Below are 20,541 nucleotides of genomic sequence, written 5' to 3'. Positions count from 1 at the left end.
GTTCTCATAGTCAAGGACACTCTTTCTTGTTTCTCCCTGATAAACCTACCTGCTCGTGGTAAAGACTTCCCAAGTTCACCATCGCCTCTTCCCTATTGTCACAGGACTTTGTGAACACAGTGAGGAAAGAATTGCTTTTTTTAAATTTTTTTAAAATTAAAAAAAAAATTTTGGCCACAACGCGCAGCTTGTGGGATCTTAGTTCCCGGACCAGGGATCGAACCGTGCGCCCTGGAGTGGAAGCGTGGAGTCTTAACCACTGGACCGCCAGGGAACTCCAGGACAGAATTTGAGAACTGTATTCTACCAACTCTGAGGTCTATATATCTATTGCTCTCTGCACTAGACCAACTTCCTTGAGTCATAGATTCCTCATCCCCTCACATGGAGACAGACGTCTGCCTCCCCCACTGATGTAAGGCCACTGTGCATTGTTTGGTTCAACATTGAAACTTTTGGTATGCAGCACCGTCCTGACCCTTGACAAAAACATGTTGAGTAAGCAAAGAATGCCGATATCCATAGCTGTGCAATGTTAAGGGAAAACAACTTTGTCTTGAATGAACCATATGTGTCATGGTGGATTTTATCTTGAGAGTATTCTGAAAGGGAGGCCACTACTAGGCTGTGACCTTCAAAGGGCTTCTGCCCTGTGGGAACCAAGAGCCTTTCGCTGTCAAGGTTGTCTTAGAGAACACCAGCCATCTCTACACACAGAACAATGCCTAAGTCTTCCATATACGACTGCTGCTTACCAAATTCTGGTCTCCTACCAAAACTCTACTTTTATTTCAAATCATGGAGAAATAAATGAGTGTCCCTGTACCTTCTGTTCCCTCAATAACCTACATCTTATAAAGGATCCCCCAAATCTATATCTCAACAGGAGATTAATATGACAATGTAATTGAAAGTGCTTCATAAATTATAAAGTGCCTTATTATGTTATGACTAATGTTATTGCCATCATTAACAAGCCTAACATCATCTCTAATAATAAAAATAACCCCTCGTAATACTCTGATTTTGATGTACTATGGGTCAAATTATAACCCATAGCAATAAAGATGTTATGTCTCACCCTTACTGATAATGACATAAGACGGGTTTAATTAGGATTATACTTATCACAAAATAGCATTTTTATGGATGAAAGAAGTTTCATTTTTATTACTTAATATCCTTAAGGCCTCTTAAGAGGGCCTGGCCCTACAGTGAGTGGTGGATATTATTCTCTTTATTCGTTTCCTCAATACTTATTAGGCAGAGCTGAGATTTAATTTTTTCTCAACATCTCAAACTTCTAGCTGATGCTCAGTAAGCCATATGATATTCAGATCCCAAGGCCTTCACTTATTTGCCTTGTGATTTGGGGTAAAATATTTACTGTTCTGAGTCTTGTAAAAAGTTACAAGAATAAATTTTCTACTTATCTTGCTGGGTTTTTTTTTTTTTTAGAATCACATCAAATAATATTTCTTATAATCTTTAAATATAAAGGCACTAAAAGCAACTTTAAACACTACTGCAATTAAATAAATATTGTGTTACATCTTTCTGGGCCCATTTCTTTTTTTTTTTTTTAACATCTTTATTGGAGTATAATTGCTTTACAATGGTGTGTTAGTTTCTGCTTTATAACAAAGTGAATCAGCTATACATATACATATATCCCCATATCTCCTCCCTCTTGCGTCTCCCTCCCCCCCTCCCTATCCCACCCCTCTAGGTGGTCACAAAGCACGGAGCTGATCTCCCTGTGCTATGCGGCTGCTTCCCACTAGCTATCTATTTTACATTTGGTAGTGTATATATGTCCATGCCACTCTCTCACTTCATCCCAGCTTACCCTTCCCCCCTCCCCGTGTCCTCAAGTCCATTCTCTACGTCTGTGTCTTTATTCCTGTCTAGCTCCTAGGTTCTTCAGAACCTTTTTTTTTTTTTCTAGATTCCATATATATGCATTAGCATATGGTATTTGTTTTTCTCTTTCTGACTTACTTCACTCTGTATGACAGACTCTAGGTCCATCCACCTCACTACAAATAACTCAATTTCATTTCTTTTTATGGCTGAGTAATATTCCATTGTATATACGTGCCACATCTTCTTTACCCATTCATCTGTCGATGGACACTTAGGCTGCTTCCATGCCCTGGCTATTGTAAATAGAGTTGCAATGAACATTGTGGTACATGACTTTTTTGAATTATGGTTTTCTCAGGGTATATGCTGGGCCTGTTTTTGTAAAAGTGATTTTATATCATCTTCCCAAATTAAGCATTTCCTACACTGGCTTCTTAATTTTTTAAAAACTAAATTCTTCCCTTATACTCACCACATTACTACCTTGCGACACTCAATCAGAAATAACCCAACACACATACACACACATAGACACACGATTAAACAAAAAAAGATCTAGGAAATAATACTTTCCTATGTGTGATGAATCCTGATATTTTCTATTTTGTTTCACTAAACACAAATGTTTGTGGTGAGCCACAAATTGATTTCATGACTCACAGTTTGGAAAATACTAGCCCACTAGATTAAAAGAAAAATAGAAAAAATAAACCAAAACGTAACCAACAGGAAAGGAAATGAGTCCTAAGCATCACCTTTTGCCATTTCTTTCCATGTGTCTGTAATCGGTCCAAGAGCACCTCATCGTGCCCTAATCAAATCACAATTTTTCATAATACCAATGTTTCCCCCTTTTTCTGGATGTAGGCTTCCCTCACTTATTTCCCACATCACCTCTCCTGTGAAGCACTTCCAAATCTTCTAGCCAGTTAGTTACCCCTTTTCTTGCCTTTTCCCCAATGTCCCGGTTATGTACATACCTCTATTATACCTCATACATGTTATCTTAGTTGCTTAAATATCCATCTACTGAATATACCATTCATGTTTCAATTGTTTAAATGTCCATCAACTTCAGTGAACCTTGATTCCTCTGTGAGTAGATTGGGATTCTGTTAATTTTTATGTCCTGACCACCTAGCATAGGGTCTGACACAGAGTAGCTCCAAAGTAAAAGTTTGCTGAATAAATGTATTGATTTTAAAGGTTAATTGAAATATAAGGAATTGCTACGGCTAAATGTTCAAACGCAGTGGTGGTATGCAGGTTCTGTAAAATATGGGTAATCTTATGGGCAGATCCATCCCTTGGGTGGGACAACTAACTGGTAGCCTCCTAAGCCCAGTGTACTGGAGTGGTTGGTGTCGTGTGCTCCTCTTATTTGAACATCATTACAATTCTATTTCAAAATTTCTGTTCTTAATGATATCCCAAGGAGACTATGAAAGATTTCAACAGTTTAGCCTCCTTAGATTACATTATCTTGGGTGGTTGAATTGCCCTGAACACTCTTTTAGGGATAGCCCTGATAATGAGATAAAATTTGCAAATTCCTATGAACTATGGATTGGTAGAAGTTGCTTATTACAGCATACAAATCTTAAACAACTGTTCATAAGCTGCTGTTAAACCATGCTGCATAGCTTATTATTTTTTTAAAATAATTGTGTTGTTTTAAAGTAAAGGTTGTTTCAGCAATACATTATTAATATTTAAAAATACATATATTGCCCTTTTGTAAGCACATACCAGTATCATCTATTATTTAAATACAAATAGAAATTCAAAGGTAACATGTTCAAAAATATATTATTTAAAAATAGCAGTAAAATGGGATTTTCAAAATAAAATCATATTAACTAGGATTTACAATACAATATAAGCCTGTACTGTTATTGTCACGCCAGGATTTGGAGAACTATGCTGGAACATTAAATTTATTCATTTTCACAGCCAGCAGATATTTTGATGTCTGAGTAGCAATAAGAACAAATTACCTAAAAACTTTTAATAGTGTATAATAAATTAAGACTGAATGGTAATGCAAAAGTGGGTATAACAGGACAAAATTATGAATCTCATATAATGATCCAACAACACTTAAAGTGTGCAAACATTTGTATTCTGGAATATACGACCACGGTTGATCCTAATTTTTTCTCTCTTGTCAAATAGAAATTGCACATTAATCTCAAAGTATTGCAAACTGTTCATTACATGCAAATGGTTATGTTGCACAGGCTCTCCAAGGGGACTCAAACTTGTTTACAAAAGGAATCAGGCTAGAAAAAGAGTTTCTCTGATTACACTAGGTTTCCGTTTAGAGTTCTTCATTTATAAGCAAAAGAAACTGCCTCTGCCAAAAAGGAAATCCATGATAAGGAAATGGAGAGGTTCACAGGACAGAAAGGAAAATCAAAGAATCAGGCTTGGAACAATCAGGACTCCAGAGGGTCCCCACAGCAAGGGTAGCTTGTTGGTCTTGACCAGGCATTCTCATTAGAATGAATGAAGCCCAACCATATCTCTTATCTCAAGTTTAAAAGTCTCAAGAAAGAATATGATTGGCCAAGCTTAGGACCTATGCTTAGGAGCACTGAGATGGTGGGAGAAAGGCTCTGGCAGAACAACTGCCAATTCTTGGGCAGAATACTTGATTTATTGTCCCATGAAGACTGCTCAGGTAATCAAGAGGACCTGGCGGTACTATCAGTAAGGAGAACAGTTCCTATATACTCTTCAAAATGTCTAAGTCCACCACACACTATTTAAGTGACTTTAAAACCTCTTTTTATTTTTAAGCATACCCCTTCTCCTAATGCATGGAGTTGAAAGTTGGCTCAAATAACAAGTCTATTTGGAGTTATTTTTTTGTTACCATGACTTTCAGTGTGTTTGACGAGCATGGCTGAAGTCTATTTCTCTGTTATCTCAAGTAACAAAGAATATTTAAAGAGAGGGTAAGAAGGACCCTTGAATTTTTATTGCAACTTTTTATGACTCTATCTTCTAAAGCAAGAGTTAACAAACTTTTTCTGTAAAGAGCTACATGGTTAATCCTTTGGCCTTTGTGGGCCAGGCAGTCTCCATGGCAACTACTTATCTCCCCCTTTGTAGCCAGAAAGCGGCCATAGACAGTAAATAAATGTAGTTGAGTCCCAGTAAAACTTATTTGCAAAAACAGGTGGCTGGCAGGATTTGGTCCCATAAAATTCCTCTTCTGAAGAATTTAATATTTATAGGGTCAATAATATTTAGTGTACTATGTATTCTATCAAATTCATTTAATTGCTTAACATCTGAGGGATGTCATAGGTGAGATACTTACTCCTAATAATGACCAGTTCAATGTTCCACATGGAGCCCTAGATTCTATTGTGGCATATTATTTTGTTTCAGGTTGAAGTTATAAACTAAAATTATTTATTGACAAATAAAAATAATAATGTGCCAATAAAACCTCAAGGGGAAATATGCCACCACACAGTCTGATATGTACTCATATCAGACTTATCTACTATTTTTCAGTTACCTATGTCCCTGAATCTTTCCTCCTAAAAAAAAAAAAAATACTCTCAATTATAGCTTCACAAAAGAGCAAGAATTAAAAAAATTTCTTAACTATGATGTTTGCAAACAATCCTGGTCTCTGGCTTGTACCTATAATTTGGTTACCTAGCAGGAAGATTTACCATTCTTATGACTAAATACTTGCTATTCAGCTTGATGAATAGTTCATCCTGAACCAACTCATCTATGAACAGGCCTCTTGTACTATAATTTGTCAACTTTATCCTCGTTCAAAATTTAAAATTCACGTCAGAACATTTTCTCACTCTCTTTGTATGACTTGTTCATAGCTAGCTCTTTCCTTATGCTGCCTTTCACAATATTGCTCTTTGCTGTTTCCCGAAATCTCGTTCTCCCAATTGAGTTTGGGAATCCCAGAGGTGTAATGGAGGAGTGGCAAGAAAGACTAAAGGGACACAAATAACTGCTGTAGAAAGAAGACCCATTTTCCTAGGCTGGCTCCAGGACTTTCTAGAGTGTTTACATATGGCCATGTGTTTCTACCTTGGCCTTCATATGCTGAACACATGCGGCTGTGAGCTTATTAAGGAAAAGGTGGCTCTTTGCCAAGTCTGTATCCCTAGTAGCAAGCAAAGTGCCTGCCTTGCACACACTAGGCTTACACTAAATATTTGTTGAATGGATTTTGATATTTATGATACACTCAAAGGGTCAGAGAATGAAGCCATCATATTGCTAAAAACTTTCAGCAAATATGAGAGTTTCAAGTGTTCTGTAGAAAGAAGAGGAGAGGGCAGCTCCTTGGAAGGAAGAATTTCTTGGATATGAGATGGGGCAAAAATGGAAGAAAGGACAAGCTTAGGGATAGTTTGCCTTAGGGAATAATATGATGAAAATATAACCCTTTCATTTATCCAATTATTCATCATAGTGAGTGTTATATATTTTATGTACAAAGAAATTGTTCTATGTACTGAAGACCTATTAGTGACCAAGAAAGACAAGGTCCCTGCAAGATTTACATTCTAGTGGGAAAGATAAACATGCAAACATATATTAAAATTTCAGCAATTGACAATGTTATGAAGAAAGCAAAGCAGGGTAATTTGGAGAGAAATTAATCCTCTCTCCCTGTGTGTGTGTGTGTGTGTGTGTGTGTGTGTGATCTTTTTAAAATAGGAGAATTTACAAAAAGCATATCTGAGAAGATAACATCAGAACATGGACATATGTAAGTAAAGAGAAGTGTACAAAAGTCCTGAGAGGGAGGGGATTAAGACATAGGGGATAAACACTGAGGATAGGGTAGAACCCTCTAACAAAGAGAAAAGCAAGTTTAATGGTAGGAACTAGCACTAGAAGGAATAGTAAGAAGGTATGAGAGAAGAAAAAGCAATGAGATCAGAGTGGCTGGAACATCCTCTTTGCAAAGTATTGTACTTCATAAAAATTACTTATATTAGCATTAATCTTATTTTTCATTAAATAATTTCTGCTTCACATTGCTTCCATGTTGACGTGAGCAGGGTTTTTTCCAATTTGGAATTTGCAATTAGCATGCTTCACTTTTTTTTTTTTTTTTTTTTTTTTTTTTTTTTTTTTTTTTGGTTGATTCTTACTCTCCTAATAATTTCTTACTCTAAGAATGGGGATCCCTTAGGGATGTTTTCTCATGCATTTTAAGCAGTTCTTTACAGTTGTGGCTATTACAGTAAGTTATAGTTTTGGTTATTGCTTCTTTTCCATTATGTAGAGCAATTTTTCATCTTCTTAAACATATCATGCTAGACAATAGAACTTAAAAAACTAGTCATTGAGATTATCCAATTATTTTAATATACTTATCTTATGAAAGACACATTTGACAGGCAACAATTTAGAGCCCCTCTCTGAATTTCTGTACTCTGCCAAACTCCCAATAAATCTGTTATTACTACTTCTGAAAAGATGCATAGGAGCCAAGAAGTTATAGAGGAGTTTCTAAGCAGCAATAAAAAGCTAACGGTATTTATGTAAGAATGAAGTACCCAACTGTTTAACTGTATTGAGAGACTGACTTCTCATGCCATTACCAGCTAATAACATTCAAAAGCTTACTTTAAGATGTATTCCCATACTTACACATCACTGTAACCCTAAAGTAAGTGACTAGAGAAATATTCTCTTCGCAGTAAAATTTCATGTTGATTCTCTTATGTTAGTGTATATCCTCTAGCTACAGAAACCAGGGTAGCCTTGTGACCACCAAACAAAATCTTATGAAATTTTATTATTGCTGGGGAAATATAAAGGGCCAGCAGTAGTATGAATTATTCTTAACATTGGGGTCCCAATGAAGGGCAACAGATGGCAGAAATTTTTACTCAAATGATTTTTCTATCAAAGTTTCTATTAGCATTTGAGTCCCAGCAGTGCGGCTGTTAAGAAGCCTTCAAACTCACCAGCCAGCTGGTAAAATCAGCACTGTAAAAATTGACTACACAGAAAACATACTTGTATGCAATTTGGTCTTTTACACCATATGCCTTTTTCTAGATAGCCTTTGATTTACTCCATATTAATTCAAAGTCAGTTATCTCCTATAGAATCTTTTGGGGGAGTAGATTACCAATTAGGTATTAAAGTACATCCAAATAAAAATACAAACACTCACTATAGCAGATAGTGTCAGTGATCTATGCACATCCATTCAGCATTCTTTGTTTCTGAGCAAGCTAATGGTTTTTCAATGACGGGACCTACTACTTGAGGCTTTCTAGGCTGCAAGCTCTGAAATCAGGGTGAGAATAATTAGCAAGTCTGGGTATTTCCAGTAAGAGGAAGACAGCTTTTTTATGGACTCACTTTGTCTCAAGCTTTTGGGTAGGAGTTACCCAGCTCCAATGTGTTCTTGGAATCTAAACTTGTAAGAATTGGGTCCTTTACAGAGTGCTCTAGAATTTTCTTCCATCACAAATAGCCAAGGTAAGGCAGAGCTGAAGAGCAGCTAAAATTGTCTTTGACACTCTTAGATACTTCTTTCTTTGTCTTATGTCCCTCAACTGCAAGAAACTAATGCCTTTTTCCCTTGATTTATTTCATCTGAGAGATCACAAAAATGTTCTCATGTTACAACTATACAGTTTATATGTAATTTTCCATTCTCCATGCAAATTTCCAATTTGAGAAAAGAAAAAGCGTATTTTGATTAACTAGAACATGAATTTAAACTATTTTTTGAGATCTGATGATGAACATAAACATTATGATATGACATACTTAATCTATGCTGTCTTAAGTACCCACAATCACAATGAATTAAAATTTATCATGTTATAAAGTAAACAGTTTTTAATAGAATTTATTTACAGCAATACACAAAAATATATTGTACTTCTACCATACAATGGAGTAAAACACAGTAACATTGAAAGATATGCCAGAAGACTAACTTTAAGAAGATGATATTTTGCCTAAAAACAGCAGTTAACTAATGTCACAATAACACATTGCTGTTTCACTCCCTATGTGTGCTTACCATTCACTGATTTAAAGCCTAAAAAGTTTCATCTAAATAATCCTACTTCTGTTTACTTCTTTAGGTTAATTTCAAAAGGTCTCATGCTTGCCCAAGGCAACACTCTTTAGAAGGTGCTCTTAATTTTTAATACGGTTCACTAAGCAGCACTGTCCCATAAAATAAACAGGTTCCATTTCCATTAATAGCAAGGCTATTCTACTCTTTTAAAAATTCAATCTAACTTTGATTTTTATTGTTTCTACTGTCAACTTCAAGAATTTTCAACTCCATTAAAATAACAGCCCGTGCTTTAAAAAGTATTTCTTTCTACTCTAGAAGAACATGTAGAGCTAAATGTTAGGACATGTTATGATTTCCACTTTTCTGTTTTCACTCAAGGTACTTGTTGGCACACCAATTCACTCTGTCACTAGATGAGTTAACATTATTTTCATAACTTTCCTTCATGGTGTTCAGCTTTCCCTTTGAAAACTCCCGTTAACATTTATTCTTGTTAGTTCTAAGAAGAGGCAGATGTGTCAGCTTTCTGAGGAAGATTTGTTTGGTTGAACTGGAATGTTCCTCACTTTCCAATCCAAGAGCTATACTTTGAGAAAACATCATAAGTCATAAAAGTAAGCATTATTGAAAATGCCTGGTTATTCAATCTGTATTTCAGATGTTTGGGGACAGCAATTCAGTAAATGCACTTTTGTTCTTATAGACACAGGCTAATCACTTAGGAAGTGTGATTAGTTATAAGATCTCACGTTTAATGAGTATTTTGTGGAGAATGCAATTCTAAGTACTTTATGCACATCTCATTTTTACTATTTAAGAGAAGAGAAAACAGAGACATAGAGATTTAAGACACTTCACAAGATTCTGCAGCTATTAAAGGAGCTAAAGGAGCTGGGATTTGAACCCACACTTTCTGAATGTGGCTTCCAACATTTTAGCCAATTTTCTAAACTTTTACTAGAGACTAATGTGGCATGTCAATATTTTTGTGGGTGATAAAATTTTCCATATGTACTCAATTACTGCTTGTTGAATGAATATTTAAGAGACATAAATAATTGAATGAGCTTATTAACAGACCAATTTTAGTGGCATGTAACATGATTAATATTTTCTCATGTAAAAAATATGATATTTTTAAAAGATTCCCCGTGGTGGCATGACATATTTTTGGAATATGTTGAAAAATATTAATTAATATATTTAATTTTATCATTCATTTGTGATAGCTGAGTTGCATTCATTCAATAGCTGAGTTGCATGGAACCAGACAATCTTTTTGGCATTGGCAGCAACTTTATTTTGAATAGTAACACCAAGTGTCAGTAGGACAATGATTTGTCTTTTTTAAAGTTAAAAAGATAAATAAAATGCAGTTTGATAGAAGTCTATATAGCTAAACTTACAACATGTACCTGTTTACTATTTTATTTCATATCTAGACATGATATCTTTGCTGAAAATTATTCTCATGAGGCTTTAAACTCCAGTGTACCCCTGTAAATATTTGTTTAGTACATGGGCTGCTTGGTTGATTTTCCTTAAAGTAACCATTACTGGTTCATGGCAACAAATCTGTCTGCTGCTAACAGGTAGCATCTACATTCTGTTTCCTAAAATAATTTCTCATCAAAAATTTAAACTCTCTTATTCATTATTAGTCAGTCAACAATGATAATGACCAAGACAGCTGAAATTACCAGTTTCCATTTCTCTTATCAATGGAGGTGACTTAGAGTGCCTTTCTGGACCCTTTTCTGAGACTTACCAGAACGGAAAGATAACTCCAGATGTCTTATGTTTATGTGTGTCTATGCAGGTAGGCACACGTGTATGTGCATGATTTTGGACCTTCCTAATCACCAGGGGGGAAAAAAAGTAACTGTTTAGAATATTTGTGATATCATTCACAGTTCCATAGCTAGAAAAACTTTTCCCTGGACATCCAGAATTCCCTTTTTTATTTCATTGAGTAAAACACAGACTAAATAAAATAGTCTTTTAAGAAATTCTCCAATTAACGGAAAAAAAGTTTTGATAAAATGTTCATTAATTACAACTAAACCCCAGTGTCAAGAAGAGGAGGCCTTTAGTCATTCTCAAGGCAATTAAAATTATCATATAGTTTTAAGATTGTATAGAAGTAAACACACTAAAATATCAAATGACATAAAAATTGTTTGTTTTGGACTTCTGCTTCTGTCCAAGTTGGAGTAACAGGGACCAAATTTAACTTCTTGGTTAAAAATTTTTAAAAATGAACAAAACGTATGGAACAATGTTTTTTAAGACATTATACACTTGGTAATTTTAAAAAAGTGATCTCTAAGAAATTAGAAACAAATGAGGTGAGCCCTACCATTTCCCCAGCTTACTATTTGGGCAGAGTTCCAAGCTATGACAAAGGATGCAGGTACTCTCAGAAAGCCACGGAGTCTCCTTGAGTTGAGGAGATGGAGCTGGGAATCCAAGGAGACCAAAGTGGCTAGAGTCACAGGGCAGAGCATCAGAGAGGAGACAGATACACAGAGAATAAACATTGGACATGTGTAGAGAACGCCCTTCCAGTCTTCAGCTCAGTCCCAATCAGTTCCTATATGAGAAGAAACTATCACTGTCTAGGGAGAGAACTACACAAAATTATTAAAGGGAACAACCACCAGAGTTCACATATGGCTGGGAAGAGTATCTGTTCCTGCCAGCCACAGTGGAAAACATCATTCACAGAGCATCAGAGTGAATAGTGAGATGGGTTTTGCTTCAGTAGTGGGGAAAAATTAGCCCTAGACTTAGGTTGTTCTGCTCAAAACTCAAAAAGTATAAGAGGAAGACACTCAAAAGATCAAACTGTTTCCAAGCAAACTAACTGTGTTCCAGCACAAAGGTCATTAATATTTATCTGCACAAATATATCAAGCACTCAACAAGTTAAAATTCACATCTGGCACCCACTCAAAAATTACCAGTCATCCAAAGAAGCAGGAGAATAATACCCATAACAAGGAGAAAAAAATTAATTGAAATTGACCCAAAATAGACACAGATGATAGAACTGGTAGACAAGTACATTATAACTGTTATTATAACTGTATTCCATATTTTCAAGAAGGTAAAGATTGACATGTTGAGTAGAGACATGGAAGATGTTAAAACTCTCTAGTCACACTTCAGCAATGTACTGAATCACACAAAACAACGTCTGAGGTTAAAATTATACACTAGATGAGATTAACCACAGATTAGATATGGTAAAAGATCAGATTAGTCCATTTGACAATAGAAATTATGTAAGATGAATTACAGCGAAAAAAAGACTGAAAATAAAAAGAACAAAACATCAGTGAGTGGCCTAATATATATTATCAGAGTCCCTGAAAAGGGGAACGGGGCAGAAAAATATTATTTTTAAATAACACCTTTAAAATTTCTGAATTTGATGAAAACTAAGGACACACAGATCCAAGAAGCTTAACAGACCTCAAGAAGAAGAAACACAAAGAAAACTATACCAAGGAACATCATAAACCAATTGCTCAATTCCCAAAAGCACTCCTAATAAACCTTCTGTATCCATTTCTGAGTGAGATGCCAACCTGAAATATATACCAATATCCATATCAAGACAACCACCCTCTGTGGAGTAGAAGGTATATACATATATATACCTACAATATACTTCTACATTGCTTTATTTTTTCATAATGAGTATATATTATTTTTACAACAAAAACAGATTAATATATGTAACTACCTTGTGATGGATATCTTTGAAAATGGCCAGAGGTTTATAAATCTCCCCAAGAACACCTTATATCTCTTATAATTCTGCCTTTAAGTCAGAAACCTAGTGATGCTGCATTAGCTCAAAATTCACTTCAGTGCTGTTACAAAATGTATTTTCTGTATGATGGCAGATTGGAAATCCACAAATTTCCTGTACCTGCAATGCCGATGCTGATGTATATAAAAATTTGATATACACATAATTACACAAGATTTCAAAATTATTCATTTTCTACGTTTACACAGCTTACACACACATAGGTGTTTAAATGCTAACTTTCTTAATATCAATAGGCCTATTTGCTATGCAAAAAATATTTGAGAATGGAGAACTGTAAGGTTGAAAATGATATTGCTTTTGTGAATCCAGCATTTTGAAATGTCTGGACTATTTAATACATTACCCTTTTCTTTGCTTTCATCTGTCTTAATCAGTGTTTTCTGGCATTCAAAAACTGGCCATAGTTCAAATCTACTTGACTGAAAATTGCTACCTGAACAACTTTAACTAAAAAATGTTGCAAAAATACTTAAGATTTGGTGTAATAAACACAGTATTTCTTATACCTAAGCCATATACTTTATAACATAAATTATAACCTCTACAATCCACTTTATCTGCATAATCAAAAGATACAGTAAGTTGAAATTTAACTGTACGCTGGTTATAATCCATATGTTGCATTTCCATTAACAAAAACCATAAAACAGTCAATAAGTACTGCCAATAAACTCTGCGTTGTTTTGGCCTCTAGACTATCTCAGAAGGCATTTTGTCAATAGAATATATAGAAATATTGCTACATCACCACAAATTGTCTTTAGGGAAACAACTGTAATTTCATCATGATGGATATTTCTAGCAACTACATGATTGCTAAGTATACCACAAGTTCTCCTCCTGGACAAAATCCAACATAAGGCAAAAACACACACTGCCCCAAAGCCACAGGACACCCTGCTGTAAGATGCTTCCCTGTATCAAAGATTCAATTACACTTTGCAGTTCATCAGGTAAACCAGTTACGTCTAGACTCCTATCCTGACACAAAACGTCCACTGCATAGTCTTCCAAAATGATCATCATGACAAGTTCTAGTAGATGCAATGCTGACAACAAAAGTCAAAAATTATAAATTTCCATCATCCTTCACAACCTGAACTTAAAGAAGTTAAGTAGTCGTGATGTTGTGGTGAAGATAAAAACAATTTGAAAAAAAGAGATCTCAAAAACTTACCTTAAGATACCATTTGTATTTGGCATGTTTCCAACTCTCAGGAACTTGTGTCTTTTTGAGAAAGTGTTCAGCTTCTGTTAGCCATTGATTAAATATCTTCATATCATAATGAAATCGCCGCCATTTTTCAACAGATCTGTCAAATTGCCTAGAATTTTAAAATATGGATCAAGAAAAATAAATGGATTATATGGACCTAGCATATATTTTATTACATTAACAAGGATATTATTTTGATAGCTTCTCACATTTGTATATTTCAAATTCAATTAACATAAATAATTAGTATAGAATACAGGATGAATTAAAAGGTTGTAATTTTCCCTTTAAAATTGATGAATACATTTTGTGATTGAAACAAAGATGGAAACAACTATCATGGAGTATTAGTGTTTTCTTCCCTATGAGAATATTTAATTTTTAATAAAATTTCAGGAATTAAAAAAATACATTAACATCTAATAAATTAAGTATTTTGAAGCTAGATACTAAAAGTGAAAATATTTTTTGGATCAAAATAAAATTATCTCATTAAACTCTATCAATTTCAGTCATATCTTGACCTAAAAGCGTCTATCCATTAAGATCCTCAAGCATTCAGGATGATAGATGTAACTTATACATAGGCTTACATGTAAAAAATCTACAAACTAACTGATATAGTAGTCTAAAACATGATGAGTGTTGTCTTCCTTTATCCTTCCAGTTTCACTGTATCCACTAACATTTTAAATTGAAATGCTGAAGGAATTTAGTGCAAGGTAATATGTTAACATCTCATATGAAAAGAATATTAAGAAGGAAGCATTTGGTCATTATCTGGTTGCAGAAGAGAATGAGGCAGAAATTATATGAGTCAAGGCTTTATGTTTACCCTAAGACAGTTGCACATAACAATCACTTGTGGCATTTAGAAAAAAAACAGCAATAAAACACTGATTTTGGGTCCCCAATCTAGACCAATTAAATCAGTATCTTTGGAGGTGGGATCCTTACACTGGTATTTTTAAAAGCACCCAGATGATTCTAATGTACGGTAAAGGTGAAAAATACTATATACTGTTAAGTTTTAAAGTTTTATGGGGTTCATGATCTACTGGGTCTCCCAATGCCCATCCAAACAAGCATTTGCCAGCACAAAAAAAAAGCCATCCTGAAGATTCCTGGCTGTACAGCTGCCTCACAATACAGCAGTCTGTCAAACTTCTCTGAGTTCTGCTCTTAAGATGCAATGGATTATAGATTTGAATATCTTGAGGATCTTCTCAGATCTCTGCCTCCATTTAGGAACTTTAAATAATTTTAGAACCCAAATAATGCCACAATTCCCTACTGTTTTACTGGGAAAGGAATGGAATTCACATTTATTAAACATTTACTATGAACCAGGCCCTGGGCTCAGTGCTTTCACGTATCCCATTCCACTGTCTCCTACAAAACACCCTGCAACATAACAATTATTACTTCCATTTCCCACTGGAGAAAACTGAGATGCTGAGTAAGTTACCAAAAGATAAATAGATATTAAATGGAAGAGAGGGAATTCTAACTCAGATCTCTCTGGTTTCAGTGGTGTCTTTTACCACCTTACATTAAATTTGCTGGGATTTCCTGTTTTCGAGATGAATTTTCACCAAGTTAAACAATTCAACATGATCGTTGTAGGCCTCTTTTTCCTATTTTTCTTTTTTATTTTCTTCCAATATTTAATTATATATCTACATGTACATTGCATTCTATCAGATATTGCATTTAATGATTAACTGTATTTTCACCTTAAAAATATCTAAAACAGACAGTATTTTGGTAGCATAAAAAAGGCAGCCAATGATAGCCAAAAGAGGCAGTCTCTATAGCTAGCTTATAAAAAAGAATTCTACCTTTAATAAATAATGGCATTCTAGAGTTGATCAAATATGATATATCCATGAGCCACAAAATTATCTTGGAAAAGTTTGCATATTTAATAATAATTTTGTTTTCATATGTTTTCAGTGCTAATACACAAAACATGACTTAAGAATACATCATAAGAATTTATTCCCTTTAAAAAAAGAATTGTACATTTTATATGTCTTATAGGCACTTGAATCACTGGAGTCAAAGAGTTGTTAAATGAGAATCTAAAACACAATGAATCATAGTTGGCATTGTTCCATCTTAGTGAGACTGTAGTTGATTTTAGTTTTCATTATATGTATTTTTATGTTGTCAAGTTTTTCTGCAATGTGCATTTCATACTTTGAATATTCAGAAAAATAGTTATTAAAATTTATTTATTTTAACTTGAACTATAGTTGATTTACAATATTATATTAGTTTCAGGTGTACAGCCCAGTGATTCAATATTTTTGTAGACTATACTCCATTCAAAGTTACGGCTGTATTTTAAATAATGGCCATATTCCCTGTACTGTACAATATATCCTTGTTGCTTATTTATTTTATACATAGTAGTGTCACTTAATCCCATACTCTTATTTTGCCCCTCCCTTTTCCTTTCCCCACTGGTAACCACTAGTTTATTCTCTGAATCTGTGATTCTCTTTCTGTTTCATTATATACATTTTTAAATTTTTTTTAGATTCCACATATGAGATAACAGAGTGATAACATAGAAAATATCTTTCTCTGTCTGACTTATTTCACTAAGCATAATACTTTTTAAAAGGCAGTCTCACACACAAACAACTAACATCTCCAACTATCCTCCTGACACCATAGTTTGGGAAACAGGCAGAGGCTAACCAGACCACAGAGGAGTTGTCATTCGGTCATAATTTACCATCCCACCTTTGTAGGAGTCATCAGTCCCCTTCTTACTTTTCTTTTTTCCCAACCCAATCACCAGATTTACCCTCTTGCCAACCCTTTTAGCTACTGGGAGGTGACTGTTTCTCCAACATCTGTGCTATAAATATTCTTCATTCCAGTCTGCTGCAGATGTGTCCCTCCACCACTCACTGCACTGGCAATTACCATCTTCCACCAGATTCCACAAAGCCTCCTCCCATCCAATCCCTCTTCTTCTTCACAGTTTATCTATCCTCTAAATTCTCCAGGAGAAGAAAACCATCAGAGCCCATACAACTGATCATGGTACCCCTTAGTTCTTCAAGACCAAGTTGGAGATAGGAAGAGAAGGGAAACAGTCTGAGAGCTCAGGCTTCTCTACTTACATCTGTGTTCCAGGTCCACAAAAATGAGACAGGATGGAGTTACCAGCCAGAAAGGACTCTCTGCAGTCCCTCCATGCCCTGCTACTGTCTCAGGATTTCGTGACTTTGTACATTAGTCCAATATTCCTGAAGTGTCCTCCTTCCCTTTGCTCCCTTTTCCCCAGCTCCTGCAATCTGAACCTTTTCATACTTAAAGACTTGATCTGAACTACTTATACTGTCACTTTATAAACATCTAAATATAGAATATTCACTAGAGTCTGCAACTGCTAAAACTTCGAAAACTGTAAAGCTGATTTAATTTTATTATTAAAATTAGTGTTAAAATAAGTAACTCTATTCAAACAAAATATTAAATAAAAGCATGAACTTTACATGTGATGACATTTAATGTGAGTAATAATATTTTAAATTCCATTTTAAGCATCACATAAAAATCTTAAATATACTTTCCAGCATTTTAATATACATTGTTAACAGCCAAATCTAAATCTATTCTTGAATTTACTATGTAAAGTTTCATTTTTTATCATGACTACTTATAAACTTAAACTCTTTCCCACCAAGTAACATTCCAAATGAATAGATAAAAATTTTGCTAGTTTTGCAATGTTACATTTATAAATTTAGTCTCTAATCACTCACTATGCTCCCTAAATTCCTCTCATTCCATTAACTGGATGGTCCATGACTGAGGAAAAAGGCAGCAACAACCAGAAACACATAGAGATGTTAAAAATAGCATTCAGGGAAAGAAATATTAGTTTTACCCTCTGTATTATTACAAGGGGGAAAAAAAAGTTGCTGCTTTTTTTCCTGGCAGTAAGAGGAAATGTAGACCCAAATAAATAAAAAAACAAAAAAATGTCAGTATAAACATATGGATAATAAATCAAGTGATTTTAAAATTTTGCAAATATTAGAATCCTCATTCACTATGCAAGCAGTATTTAAAATTACACTGCTGCTTCATTTATGTGCAGCATAACTTATTTCCTGCTGTTCTAAATCAAGTTAGTCAGATTATTCTCGAGCATAAATTACATCTAGGGAATAATTTAGGTACTTTGGGACATACTTTAACACTTTCAGGCCACTAAGGTGATGCTCAATTCCATGAAATAAATTTAAATAAATAACACCCTAGTAGCCTTCTGACGTATCCATTGTGGCTTTATACTTAAGGTCTGCAAACTCAGCACTGGGCTGCTGAGTATTTCTTTCTACCTATTTCATCTTTGATTAGGTGAGTGGGAGGGCTCTTGGTGAAAGTCTCATGGTCCAAACTATAGCAGCTGATAAATAAAAGTTAAATTAGACATTTGCCTCAAATCATAGTACCTAACTCACCTACCCACACCTGCACTCCCTGATCCCTGTTTACCCAGTAGTCAAATTATTTAATAAAACCTAAGTATACTAGCAGTACTGAAATATTTCCTACAGAACGTGGCTCACTCTGGGGAACTCTTCCATGGCTTCAACTTTCCTCACGCCTCTCATACGCCTTTTAAATCTTACTCCTAACATTTCTAGACAAAAGTCAGTTCTCTCATGCCTAATTTATATACTGAGCCTAGATCCATGCATGTATAATTAGACTCCATTCCAGTTGGCTGTCTCACTGCAACCACTCACTGGACACAGGCTTATACCCGAACCCATGACCTTGCCTCCTCACACAGGTAGAGCACAGTGGTCAGACTGCCTAGGGTGGAATCATGGCTCCACCATCTACTTTGTGGCCTTGGGCAAGTAAGTGACCTCTCTGAAAAGTTATTATAAAAGTAGTATCTCCCTCCTAAGGCTAATTTTGAGGGTTACATATATGAATGTATTTAAATTTCTTAGAACAGTAATTGGTAGGGTTCAACAAATATGAGTAGTAGTTTTTGTTATTATTATTCTGTCTATATTTGCTTAGGTTTTCAAATGCAACTGAAACCACCAGTATAGAATCCAAGCCATGTCATTGTCTCTCTGGTGGGGAATCAGACGTATAAGAAACAAGTTCATTTTCAGGATTGAAATTAATTAAATACATGATGGAATTAGCTTGTTTACAGAAGCTGAATCACTACTCCAGCATAGAATACATGGTTGACCATGCCTGGCTCTGACCACCCTATATATATATATTTGTTTTTTAAACACCTTTTATTGTGAAATATAACTGATAAACAGAAGAATCTATACAATACCATGTTACCATAACCCAAGACAAAAATTTTTTTAAAAATCTCCAGCAGTCAGAAATCCCTCTTGAACCCCCTCCCAATCATTATCCCCTCTTTCTCCCACAATATAACCTCCACCCTTTCGTGGTAATCATTTCCTTAGAAGTTTGTAATTTAAATACACATTTCTAACAGTAGAGTTTGGCTGTTGTATGTTTTTGAACTTCTTATATATGGAACCATATAATATGTATTTTTTGGTAAGATGGTTCATTTGCTCAATACTATACATTTAAGATTAATCCAGGGGAAGATGGCGGAAAAGTAAGACGCGGACATCATCTTCCTCCCCACAGATACACCAGAAATACATCTACACGTGGAACAACTCCTACAGAACACCTACTGAACGCTGGCAGAAGACCTCAGACTTCCCAAAAGGCAAGAAACACCCCCACGTACCTGGGTAGGGCAAAAGAATAAACAGAGACAAAACGATAGGGACAGGACCCGCACCAGTGGGAGGGAGCTGTGAAGGAGGAAAGGTTTCCACACACTAGGAAGCCCCTTCGGGGGCAGAGACTGTGGGTGGTGAAGCAGGGGAGCTTCGGGGCCGCAGAGGAGAGCACAGCCACAAGGGTGCGGAGGGCAAAGCGGAGAGATTCCCGCACAGAGGATCAGGGCCGAACGGCACTCACCAGCCCGAGAGGCTTGTCTGCTCACCCCCAGGGGTGGGCGGGGCTGGGAGTTGAGGCTCGGGCATTCAGAGCCCCAAGAGAGGGCTGGGGTTGGCAGCATGAACACAGCCTGCAGGGGGTTAGTGCGCCACGTCTAGCCGGGAGGGAGTCCGGGTAAAAGTCTGGACCTTCCGAAGAGGCATTCAGGCTGGTGCAACGTCATGCCGGCCTCTGCCGCTGCAGGTTTGCCCCGCATCCGTGCCCCTCCCTCCCCCCACCCAAGCCTGGGTGAGCCAGAGCCCCCGAATCAGCGGCTCTTTATCTTCTTTATTTCTTTTTTTCCTTCCTTCCCTCCTCCCTTCCTTCCTTCCTCACTCCCTCCCTCCCTCCTTTCTTTCTTTCTTTCTATTCCTACTAATTCTTTCTATCTACTTTTTCTCCCTTTTCTTCTGAGCCCTGTGGATGAAAGGCTCTTGGTGCTGCAGTCAGGAGTCAGTGCTGTGCCTCTGAGGTGGGAGATCCAACTTCAGGACACTGGTCCACAAGAGACCTACCAGCTCCACATAATAT

The 20,541-nt window shown here is 35.8% G+C and overlaps 1 protein-coding gene across 1 annotated transcript in view; it reads right to left on the bottom strand.

The window, feature by feature from the left end:
* Window positions 1-20,541, bottom strand: part of DMD (dystrophin) — a 1,279,715-nt gene that overhangs the window by 1,089,197 nt on the left and 169,977 nt on the right. The window contains exon 17 of the mRNA XM_024760455.1: window positions 13,939-14,086. Coding sequence (XP_024616223.1) covers window positions 13,939-14,086 — 148 coding nt within the window. The remainder of the gene's footprint in view (window positions 1-13,938; window positions 14,087-20,541) is intronic.

Source organism: Neophocaena asiaeorientalis, unplaced genomic scaffold (assembly GCF_003031525.2).
Source record: "Neophocaena asiaeorientalis asiaeorientalis breed wild unplaced genomic scaffold, Neophocaena_asiaeorientalis_V1.1 scaffold448, whole genome shotgun sequence".
NCBI lineage: Eukaryota > Metazoa > Chordata > Mammalia > Artiodactyla > Phocoenidae > Neophocaena > Neophocaena asiaeorientalis.
This window is presented reverse-complemented; position numbering and strand designations above follow the sequence as displayed.